The sequence below is a fragment of the Heptranchias perlo genome, chromosome 28 (assembly GCF_035084215.1).
Source record: "Heptranchias perlo isolate sHepPer1 chromosome 28, sHepPer1.hap1, whole genome shotgun sequence".
NCBI lineage: Eukaryota > Metazoa > Chordata > Chondrichthyes > Hexanchiformes > Hexanchidae > Heptranchias > Heptranchias perlo.
Genome location: NC_090352.1, coordinates 9500320 through 9512482, shown reverse-complemented (window position 1 = coordinate 9512482; position 12163 = coordinate 9500320). Strand labels below are relative to the sequence as shown.

The 12163-nt window shown below is 43.6% G+C and overlaps 1 protein-coding gene and 1 long non-coding RNA gene across 3 annotated transcripts in view; one reads left to right on the top strand and one right to left on the bottom strand.

Moving 5' to 3' along the window:
- clip2 (CAP-GLY domain containing linker protein 2) overlaps window positions 1-12163 on the top strand; it is a 142199-nt gene that overhangs the window by 107210 nt on the left and 22826 nt on the right. The window contains exons 11-13 of the mRNA XM_068008033.1: window positions 3886-3943; window positions 4058-4141; window positions 5179-5335. Of these exons, the coding sequence (XP_067864134.1) occupies window positions 3886-3943; window positions 4058-4141; window positions 5179-5335 (299 nt within the window). The remainder of the gene's footprint in view (window positions 1-3885; window positions 3944-4057; window positions 4142-5178; window positions 5336-12163) is intronic.
- Window positions 1-12163, bottom strand: part of LOC137344840 (uncharacterized) — a 31520-nt gene that overhangs the window by 11202 nt on the left and 8155 nt on the right. The gene's annotated exons all lie outside the window — the stretch shown is intronic.

Sequence of the window (12163 nt, the reverse complement as noted above, 5' to 3'; positions counted from 1 at the left end):
GCGGGGGGTGGTGTGGTGGAATTTGATGGGAGTGAATAGCCCTTCAGTACAACACTGTGGCCAGAGTCTCACCGGCTCTCGGCTAAGGTGCAAACTGTGGTATGTGCACATTTAAGATTGCCCATTTCCCAAGGGTGCAGGGCACCTTCAGTTGTAGATATTTGACTATTTGTGCTCCACAAGGCTAGGTTGTGCTTCACAGAAGGGATATCACCCCAATCAGTGTGGAGATACTGTGTGCTGTCAACTGGAACATCTTCTGTATTAATGCCTGGCATCCAGGTGGTTGCCATTACTCCTACAACAGCAACAGTAGAACATTCAAGGGAGAGGGCAAGCTGCATGGATGGGTATTTGGGGATTCTGGCTATCTTCTTCAGCCTTGCCTGATGACAATGATCACCATGACAACCAACAGACCAGAGGAGTGCAAGAGTTAGGCCCATGCTGAAACCAGGGTGCTCACTGAAGAGTGTTTCAGAATCTTTAAACCATTCCATTGTCTGGATTGCTTGGAGGGTGCATCATAGCAAATGAGAGAGGGTAAACATGATAGTGCCACATGCTCCATAATACTGAGGGAAGCATCAACTCACAGGACACCAAAAAGCTGTATTTCTGTGAGCAAGAACATATCATACATCACCTCCACCCACCTATTGACCCCATGTAAACTATGACCCTAGCCTGCAACCTTTACTACTGCCAACTTGGATCAATATAGGCCCAAGCATTCATTCAGTAATATTCAGCATTGCAGAAGCTCTTTTTGAATAAGGAGAATTCATGCAGTAAGTTTTATCACTTATGTTTTATTTCTTTTGGGCTAAGATGGATTTCGAGGCTAAGCGGATTTCCTCACGTGTGGATGGTAAAAGAATCAGCAGACAAGCCAACTCCATCCAATTCAATGCACAAAAACTTCAATCACGTGAAAAGTTTAACAATTTTTTTTAAAGTTGCAATTTTCACACTAATTTTACTTCAGTTTTCTTTCGACTTTCCTTTCTTGACGTCTGTTTCAGACTCCTTCAATGTATCATTCATTCTGCAACTTCAGTTTTTCTTTGCCCCCTCAATCATTTATTGGGACCCAGGGCAGGAGAGGAGGAGGAGCACAATGGTGAGATTCAGTGCTCAACGTCCCTGCAAAATAACACTGCATGTCATAGCGTGCATGGCTTTGCTTCAACACTGCCACCTTTGGACTGTCCTGGAAACGATGATGACTGCCTGTTCCTCTTGTCCTCTGTAGCGGTGATGCTGACTCACGGTTTGCGGGAAAGTTATGGTCCTTCGCTGGAGCTGCTGGCTGGGCTGGTGCTTTACCATAAGCTACGGCATCATTTATTTAGTGATGGCACTGATGTCTTTATCTCTTGCTTGCTTTTAAAAAGCTAACCCTCCTAACTTAAGGATCTACGTGTGCCAGTCTGTCTTGCTCAGGAACAGTGTATCATGCATGCTGACCGTAGAGGAAATGCAGGTGGGAGTGTGTGCAGGGTGGGGGGTACTTAACAAACAATCTATTTAATGTGAAATTTTACGTTCTGTGGCGCACACTCCTTCTCAAGGGTACTCCTCTTGCATTTCCTCTATGTGCTCTCCAGGCCGAGGATGTAACTGCCATAATTTCTACAAGCTGAGGGCTGCTTGATGAAAAAGGCTAACAGCCTCTATGCACAAACAAGCTTGAAGGCTTTTCACCAGTTCCTCAGCTGGCCATAGGTGGTGTTGCCCATACTTGCAAGGATTCAGAGGTCTGTCACAAGCCACTTGCCATCTCAATGGCTGCGCAGGAATGCCAATTGTTACATCCTGCACATAGGCACTCGAAACAAATCAGAGGCCTCAGGGAGTGGTTGGATGTGCATCAACAGAGACCTTTGCATCTGAATTCTCTCCCTTAAACTAGTCTTGGTATCTTCCTGCAATCTGACATCCAGAGCAGGTAGGCAGGTGCTCAGCCTCCACATGCTACAGCCCCATGTTGTCTGAGATTGATGGTGCAATTAGCACCTGTCAGCACATGTCTGGGAGAACCCCTGCTCCATTGTGCTAGTCAATTGGCCCCTATTGGTGAACACTTGGATCGTACATTCCTGCACAGCACTTAGACATTCACAAGTTATTCTCCATAAAGCATCCTCTGTTCCAAGGGATCCTGTCAAGTGCTCTTCGTTATTAAGCAACCCAGGAGTGACAACAGGCGTAAAGAAGCTCCTGCCCTCCCTGATGACTGCGCTGGTGACTTGCGCATTGCTAACATCACCAGGGGCTCTGTACTGTTCCTGTGAAAGTGAGGTGCAGGTGATTGTTGCTGTTCGGAAGGCTTCCTTTGCCGATCGTGGATAGTCTATATATGCTGGGAGAGCATATGGATGCACATGTTGTCCTGTTTGGGCCAACAGAAGTGTTTGAGCTCTGCTAACCAAGTTATGGATCCTTTATACAACCGAGAATGTTTTATTTTGTAGACTCTTGTCAGACAGATATCAGAGAGTGCATGTTTTCCAACGCAGGTATTATCCCCAACGGCAAGGCAATGGAAAAAACCCATAATTTTACAAAAACAGGCCAGAGCGATTGATTTGGTAATCAACCAAATGGAGGAAGGGGTAGATGCAACAGGACATCTTCTATCTCCATGGAAGATATCATTTATTAAAAGAACTTGAAAAAGGATCTGGGACTTCTTCAAAGGAACATGCTTGGTGAGGTGTGAGAAACTGCCCGACCAGGTAGACGTGAGTGGCAGACTGCAGTTCTTCGGTTCACCCAGTTTAATCATATTGCCAGGTCACTGTGGTGAGACAGATGGCACCAAGATGTCCACTTGCATAAAAAAGACTCCATTTAAAGGACTCTTAAGAATCTCAATATGCTGTGTTGTTTTGGTTTCAGAAGATGATTACAGTATCAAGTTAAAGAGGGTTAACTACAGTATTGCTGCTTTAACTTGCTTCCCATGTAAATTTCTTTCTTGCAATAAACAATTCATAGTTTAGCCTGAAATACATGGTCTGTCAGCATGGTGTTTTTCTGCCTCACGGAGAGCGTAAATTCAGTACTCCCACACTCCCTGGGAGGAGCTGCACTCGAAGGAAGGGAGGGTCGGAGAATCAGTGCTACAGTGTTTTTAGACCCATGTTGACTCGTGCTCCCTCGGAGTGTAATTCCCTGCTGAAAGCACCAAATTTACTCTTGGGGTTTACAGTGGCGTCCCATACTATATTCAGTATACCACAGCAGTAAAAGGTTAGACTGTTAAACATGAAGTGCACGACATCCCACTCACCACGCCCATAAGGTTACGCTTCATGTCAGAAGAGACATAAGCCTATTTATTGAAATTGCCTTTTGCAGCAGGCACTAATGAGAGAGTGTTGGCAGACAGGCTGAATTGTAGCAGAGGCTTTAACCCACACGAACCTGTTCATAGGCTTGTATTCCACAGTGTAATTTCAAGGCCAAAGTGGCTGTTCCTCCACTTTTGGCAGCATCCGTGAACTGCCTTGGGGAAATTATTAGCAGCATTTGGTGATATCATTATGCTGGCTAAAATGCATAAGCACATTCGAAGTGTCTGAGAGTGGAAGATAAACCATGGATTGTTCCGCTACTGAACAGACACAAGGGTAGAAATTATAATTGACGCTGTTATCCTATGAATACTCAATGCACTTGATGAAATTGCTCTCTGCTTGTTAATGTTCTGTGGTTAATGTCCACATTAAAATAGTGCAAAGGAATTCTGTATAAATGTGTTCAGTGTCTGTATGAGAACACCAGTTGTAATTTCCGTTCTATAGTCAGGCTTATTGAGCCTTGAGAGCTCGTATCTTGACCGTCCCACCTCACTAATGCTCATTGATGTGTTTACAGGCTATGCTCAGCAATGACATCTTGAAAGAGAAAATGAAAATGAAGCAGTCAATAGAAGGTAATTTTTGAAGTAATTTAGGATATTTCTTTTCTCAAATTTTACTTGAAGAAACTTTCATACAGGCCCGAGCTAAACTCTTACTTTCTCTGCTTGTTGGTTTGCCATCTTTAGATTTGTTAGACAAGCTCGGTAAAAGGGAAAAGGATGTTTCTTCAATGTCATCTCAGATTGAGCTATTAAAGACCCAGGTCATTGGTAAGTCAGTGAAGGCAACAGCCATTTTGTATTACACTGATTCTCTTCATTATCTAAAGCATTATGAAAAAGAAGTGAGTAACCTCGTGAGGAATACTTAGTTCTCTTAAACACGCTGAGAAGTTAATTCTTCTCTCCCTTAAATCATTTCCTCCTGTGTATAAAGTACTTATTTGAGTAGAAACAGTCAGTTTGTTCCTCAATGGAGAATAAATTTGAAGTGTTCTCATGTTAAAATCCTTTCATGGAATCGCCCCTCCCTTTCTCTAACCTCCTTCATCCCAACAATCTTCTCAGAACACTGCGTTCCTCCATCTCTGACCTCTTGTGCATCCCCCACTTCCTTTGCCCCACTATTGGCAGCCGTGCCTTCAGCTGTCTAGGCCCGAAGCTCTGGAATTCTCTCCACGAACTCCTTCGCCACTCCACCTCTCTCTCCTCCTTCAAGTCACTCCTTAAAACCTACCACTTTAACCAAATGCTTGGTCACCTTCTTTGGCTCGGTGTCAATTTGTGTCTGATTACGCTCCTGAGAAGTGCCTTGGAACGTTTTACAACATTAAAGGCGCTATAAGAATGCAAGTTGTTACTTGGGTGAGGTACCAGAGGATTCTTGTTGACTGTGTAACATGAATTACTGGCACCTTTTGGTCGCTTCCCTTAACTTCCTTCCCACCTGCTCGTGCTCTTCTAAGCCCATGTAAGTTGTTGTTGTACTCAATCAAAAATGCAAAATGTGAACTTTCTACATACCACTGAATACCTGAGATTTATATAAAGCGTTAAGTGTTTGCACACCAGCTCAACTAGTTCATTCCCAATCTGTGGATTTAGAAATACAGGAAAAGGGGGGGGGGAGAAAAAGAGGGATGAGGAGACCAGATACTGTTAGTTTATGTCTGTCAAACTCTTGCTTATAAATGGCTTATGCTGCATTTGACTTTCATGCAGTGGATTTGATTGGTTGTATAGATCACCTAGCTGTAGAACGGAATGTTATTCCATGAGATTAGTGACCACAATTTCTGTTTCCACAGCTCTAGAGCACAAGTCCAAATCTTCCGAGAAAAAGGCCGAGGCAACGACAAAGGAGAAAGCCAAACTGGAAATGGAGCTGGAGGCCCTGACTCGCAAATCCCATGATGCTTCAGGACAGCTGGTCCTCATTAGTCAAGAGCTGCTGAAAAAGGAAAGGTGAGAGATGTTCTTAATCCACAGAGACACCACTGTGTGTGTGTGTGTGTGTGTGTATGTGTGTGTGTGTGCAGGGGAAGCAGCCAACTATCTAAAGGCAAAGCCAAACAGACATGACTAAAAATGGGGGTGGGGGTCAGACAGCTGTGAGAAGCTTTACAAACATGACTGAATAGCCAGGCAAGGGGAAATACACCTGTACAAGTACTTGCAATTCCTGCTGATTTCTCTGCAGATTGGAAGAAAAATTGTCTTGTATGGATTTTGTCATTGAGGCAACTTGTTTTGGTAGGATATAAAAGTGTTTGGATTTTATCTTCTTTTATCGAGGAAGTCATAGCAACACAGATGTGCAATGCTGCAATATCCTGAATGAAATTACTTTAACTCAAACAACAGTAATAATCGTGGAAATAGTTTCATGCAACTTAAGTTCATTCAAGTGCTCCCCTCCCCCATTGAGCAGCACTTCTACCCAAACCTCCCCACCCCCCCCAACCCCACCCACCAAGTTTGGCAGCATTTCAGCCCTTGCCCCATCCCCACTGAGTAGAGCAATGAATTGATCAATACTTCCTCTTCCCCCCCGCCAAAAAGGGTAGGGAAATTGTCCCTTGCTGCTGCATCTCCCCCCGCCGCTCATCGATCATCAAAAAGGGCCCTAGGATAGTTTTTTTTCCTCCCCCTCCCCCTCCCCCCAGCCACCATAGGAACATAGGAACAGGAGTAGGCCATTCAGCCCCTCGTGCCTGCTCCGCCATTTGATAAGATCATGGCTGATCTGTGATCTAACTCCATATACCCACCTTTGGCCCATATCCCTTAATACCTTTTGGTTGCCAAAAAACTATCTATCTCAGATTTAAATTTAGCAATTGAGTTAGTATCAATTGCCGTTTGCGGAAGATCCAAACTTCTACCACCCTTTGTGTGTAGAAATGTTTTCTAATCTCGCTCCTGAAAGGTCTGGCTCTAATTTTTAGACTGTGCCCCCTACTCCGAAAATCCCCAACCAGCGGAAATAGTTTCTCTCTGTCCACCCTATCTGTTCCCCTTAATATCTTATAAACTTCCATCAGATCACCCCTTAACCTTCGAAACTCCAGAGAATACAACCCCAATTTGTGTAATCTCTCCTCCTAACTTAACCCTTGAAGTCCAGGTATCATTTTAGTAAACCTACGCTGCACTCCCTCCAAGGCCAATATGTCCTTCCGAAGGTGCGGTGCCCAGAACTGCTCACAGTACTCCAGGTGCGGTCTAACCAGGGTTTTGTACAGCTGCAGCATAACATCTGCCCCCTTGTACTCTAGTCCTCTCGATATAAAGGCCAGCATTCCATTAGCCTTCTTGATTATTTTCTGCACCTGTTCATGACACTTCAATGATCTATGTACCTGAACCCCTAAGTCCCTTTGGACATCCACTGTTTTTAACTTTTTACCATTTAGAAAGTACCCTGTTCTATCCTTTTTTGATCCAAAGTGGATGACCTCACATTTGTCTACATTGAATTCCATTTGCCACAGTTTTGCCCATTCACCTAATCTATCAATATCCCTTTGTAATTTTATGTTTTCATCTACACTGCTTACAATGCCACCAATCTTTGTGTCATCGGCAAACTTATATATGAGACTTTCTATGCCTTCACCAAAGTTGTTAATAAATATTGTGAATAATTGAGGCCCCAAGACAGATCCCTGCGGGACTCCACTAGTCACATCCTGCCAATGTGAGTACCTACCCATTATCCCTACTCTCTGTCGCCTTTCGCTCAGCCAACTTCCTAACCAAGTCCGTGCTTTTCCTTCGATTCCATGGGCTTCTATCTTAGCTAACAGTCTCTTATGTGAGACTTTATCAAATGCCTTCTGCAAGTCCATATAAATAACATCCATTGACATTCTCCTGTCCACTGCTTTAGTCACCTCTTCAAAAAATTCAATCAGGTTTGTCAGGCACGACCTACCTTTCACAAATCCATGCTGGCTATCCCTGATTAACTGAATTATTCAAACATCCTGCACGTCCCTCCATCTTCCTCCTCTTTCGCTCTCCTATCTCCCTCTTTCTTCCCAGTCACCTGATCCACCTTCCCCCATTCCCTTACATTCCCCTCTCCCTCTCCCATTCCCCTTTCCTCATCCTCCTCCTGTTCTCTCCGGTCCTCCCTCCCCTTCCCATTACTTCCACTCCCCTTCTCTCTCTCCCATTCCTTCTACCCCTCTCTACCTCCCACTCCCCTTTTTCCACTTCCCACTTCCTCATCCCTGTCCTCCTACTCTGCTCTCCTGTCCTCTCTCCCCCTCCGTGCTGCCTCCACTCCAGATGCCACAGACCAAATGTTACACATTAGACTCCATGTTTAGATACAGATGCAAAAGAAAGTTTATTTTAAAAAACTAAAGCCTGAAATTTACAAGCAATTTCATCTTCCCTCTGATTAATGTGAGCAATTTATAAGTAGCTACAACTACCTGGCTGTGCCAATTTAAAGCAGTGGCCTTAAAGGTATAGGCTAGGCTAGCAATTAAACATCACAACTGTGCTGTAGATCCAACAATATTCAGGACGTTCACTAATATTCATGCTATTTGTAAACTTGCGACAATTTTGCACTGTAAGTAATTGAAAAGCAAGTGTTCCAGAACTGACGGCAGCAGCTTGTGCTCAGCTCAGTGTCCTTTCGAAACATTGAAACCTGCAAATACATGTGGTCCTCAGGTACCCAGTTTGAACGTCTGTATTGAATAGAAAAGTCAGATTCAATCATGCCGTGTTAATAGGTTGAATGCCGGTAGTGCTAGTAAATTTCAGCAGTCCTGTTAGTGAGGTGCTAATCATGTGTACATAATCATTCACAATGCAAGGTTCACATTGTAACAGAATTGTATGCTATTACTCCTCGGCTTTGCCTTCTCAAGTTCAGATATGCTGCATCACAGCAATATAACTAGTGGCATTGACATCATAGAATAGATACGGCATAGAAGGCGGCCATTCGGCCCGTCGAACTCATGCCGGCTTTTTGTAAGAGCAATCCAGTTAGTCCAATTCCCCCGCTCTTTCCCCGTAGCCATGCAAATTTTTTCTCCAAGTATTTATCCAATTCCTTTTTGAAAGCCATGATTGAATCTGCTTCCACCACCCTTTCAGGCAGCGCATTCCAGACCATAACTATTCGCTGAATAAAAAAAGTTTTTCCTCCTATTGCCTTTAGTTCTTTTACCAATCACCTTAAATCTGTGTCCTCTGGTTCTCGACTCTTACGCCAATGGGAACAGTTTCTCTTTATTTACTTTATCTGAACCCTTCATGATTTTGAACACTTCTATCAAATCTCCTCTTAACCTTCTCTGCTCTAAGAGAACAACCCCAGCTTCTCCAGTCTATCCACGTAACTGAAGTCCTTCATTCCTAGAAACATTCTAGTAAATCTTGTCTGCACCCTTTCGAAGGCCTTCACATCCTTCCTAAAGTGCGGCGCCCAGAATTGGACACAATACTCCAGTTGTGGCCGAACCAGTGTTTTATAAAGGTTCAACATAACTTCCTTGCTTTTGTACTCTATGCTCCTATTTATAAAGTCCAGGATCCCGTATACTTTTTTACCTGTCCTGCAACCTTCAAAGATTTGTGCACATATACCCCCAGAACCTCTGTTCCCACACCCTTTAGAATTGTACCCTTCAGTTTATATTGCCTCTCTTCATTCTTCCTGCCAAAATGTATCGCTTCGCTCTTCTCTGCATTAAATTTCATCTGCCATGTGTCTGCCCGTTCTAGCAGCCTGTATATGTCCTCTTGAAGTCTATCACTATCCTCCTCACTGTTTACTACACTTCCAAGTTTTGTGTCATCTGCAAATTTGGAAATTGTGCTCTGTACACCCAAGTCCAAGTCATTAATATATATATTTAAAAAAGCAGTGGTCCTAGTACCGACCCTGGGAAACACCACTGTATACCTTCCACCAGTCTGAAAAATAACCGTTCACCACTACTCTCTGTTTCCTGTCACTTAGCCAATTTCATATCCATGATGACCCTGCCCCTTTAATTCCATAGGCTTCAATTTTGCTGACAAGCCTATTATATGAAACTTTATCAAACGCCTTTTGAAAGTCCATATACACAACATCAACCCTCTCTGTTACTTCATCAGCCCTCCCTGTTACCTCATCAAAAAGCACAATCAAGTTAGTTAAACACTATTTGCCTTTAACAAATCCGTGCTGGTTTTCCTTTACTAATCCACACCTGTCCAAGTGACTATTAATTTTGTTGCGGATTATCGTTTCTAAAAGCTTCCCCACCACCGAGGTTAAACTTACTGGCCCGTGGCCTGTCGTTGCCAGGTTTATCCTTACACCCTTTTTTGAACAAGGGTGTAGCATTTGCAATTCTCCGGTCCTCTGGCACCACCCCCATATCTAAGGGGGATTGGAAAATTATGGCCAGCACCTCTGCAATTTCCACCCTTCCTTCCCTCAGCATCCTAGGATGCATCCCATCCGGACCGGGTGACTTATCTACTTGAAGTGCAGCTGGCCTTTCTAGTACCTCCTCTTTATCAATTTTTAGCCCATCTCAACTACCTCCTCCTTTATTGTGATTTTGGCAACATCTTCTAGCTTGGGAGAGACAGATGCAAAGTACTCATTTAGTACCTCAGCCATGTCCTCTGCCTCCATGCGTTGATCTCCTTTTTGGTCCCTAATCGACCAGCCCCCTCCTCTTCCTACCTGTTTACTATTTATATGCCTAAACAAGACTTTTGGATTGCCTTTTATGTTAGCCGCCAGTTTATTCTCATACTCTCTCTTTGCCCATCTTATTTCTTTTTCATTTCTCCTCTGCACTTTCTATATTCTGCCTGGTTCTCACTTGTATTATCAACCTGACATCTGTCATATGCCCCCCTTTTTGCTGCTTCATCTTACTCTCTATCTCTTTCGTCATCCAGGGAGCTCTGGCTTTGGTTGCCCTACCTTTCCTCCTCGTGGGAATGTACCTAGACTGTACGCGAACTATCTCCTCTTTAAAGGCTGCCCATTGTTCGATTACAGTTTTGCCTGCCAATCTTTAATTCCAATTTACCCGGGCCAGATCCATTCTCAACCCACTGAAATTGGCCCTCCTCCAATTAAGTATTTTTACTCTAGATTGCTCCTTGTCCTTTTCCATTGCTAATCTAAACTTTGATACTATGATCACTGTTCCCTAAATGTTTCCCTACTGACACTTGCTCCACTTGAACTACCTTATTCCCCAGAACCAGATCCAGCAATGCCTCCTTCCTCGTTGGGCCGGAAACATACTGATCAAGAAAATTCTCCTGAACACACTTCAGAAATTCCTCCCCCTCTTTGCCCTTTACACTATTACTAACCCAGTCTATATTAGGATAGTTGAAGTCCCCCATTATCACTACCAATGGTACTACCACATCATTGGTACACATGCCCTAGGCACCAATATGGGAGCAGCCTGGGCTTTTCTCCGATCTCCTTGATACTCTGTACATTTGTCTCAGCTTCTCCTGTGTCCTGCATGCTGTCCTGTCTGCTTCAAGTCACTTTATGCATCATCTTGTTCTTTTCACTGCTGAAACACTGACTCTTGAATGTGCTTCATTAATATAACGACCACTTGAAATCAAGCCTGAGCAATTGGGCACGGAATCCAGTTAATTGGTACTAAACAAGCTCTTAACAGTTAATGCCAGCCAATATGTTAACACAAGTTATACCCATTTATTCCTAAGATCAATTTTTAGGAGTTGATTTAAAACTTAGCAACTACTCCATAATCACTAACCCACAAAATGACTAGTTCTTAACATTTGTGTGCACTAAATCTAACACACACAGCAACTTTACCCCCAAAATGACTGAACAATACAAGATAAAAGTAAACCACAGAATTTAGTGCCTATAGCTACTAAAGGTTTCTGGAATAAAATAGTGGAGTTGGGGATGCATGGAGTGGTGAAATGTTGTGATGTTATGTAGCGTCATTCACATCCTCAGGACGTCCAAAAGCGCTTCACAACAAATAAATTACTTTTGAAGTGTAATCACTACTGTCAGCAATTTGTGGACAGCAAGGTCCCACAAAGTAATGAAATTAATGACCAGGCTTTTGGTGATGTTGGTTGAATTCTCCTGGTGTCCTGCCCAAAAAAACAAATCAATTAATCATTTATCTCATTTCATTTGCTGTTTATGGGAGCACGTTGTACACAATATTTTACATTTATATAAGTGCCTTTAATGTAGAAAAATGTCCAATAGCATGATGCAGAAGTGTAATCAGACAAAAATGAACGCAAAGCCAAAGAAAGAGATATTAAGAGGAGTGACTAAAACCCACCTCTTTGACCAAGCTTTTAAAGAGGGGATTAGTGGGAGCTGCAGATGGAGGGGTTTAGAGAAGGAATTCCAGAGCTTAGGGCCTAGACGGCTAAAGGCACAGCCACCAATGGTTAAACGAAGGGAGTGGGGGATGCACAAGAGGCCAGAGTCAGAGGAACCCAGAGTTCTCGGAGGGCTGGAGAAGGTTACAGAGATAGAGATGGACGAGAATTTTAAATTTGAGGTGTTTGGTAACCAGGAGCACAGGTAGGTCAAAAGCATAGGGTGATGAGCAAGTGGGACTTGGTGCGGGATAGGATACGGGCTGCAGAGTTTTGTATCAGCTGAAGCTTGTGGAGGGTGGAGGATCGGAGGCCGTCCAGGAGAGCATTGGAATTGAGTCTGGAGGTGACCGAGGCATAAGTGAGGTTTTTTTGCACCAGTTGGGTGGAGGTGGCCTATTTTATGGA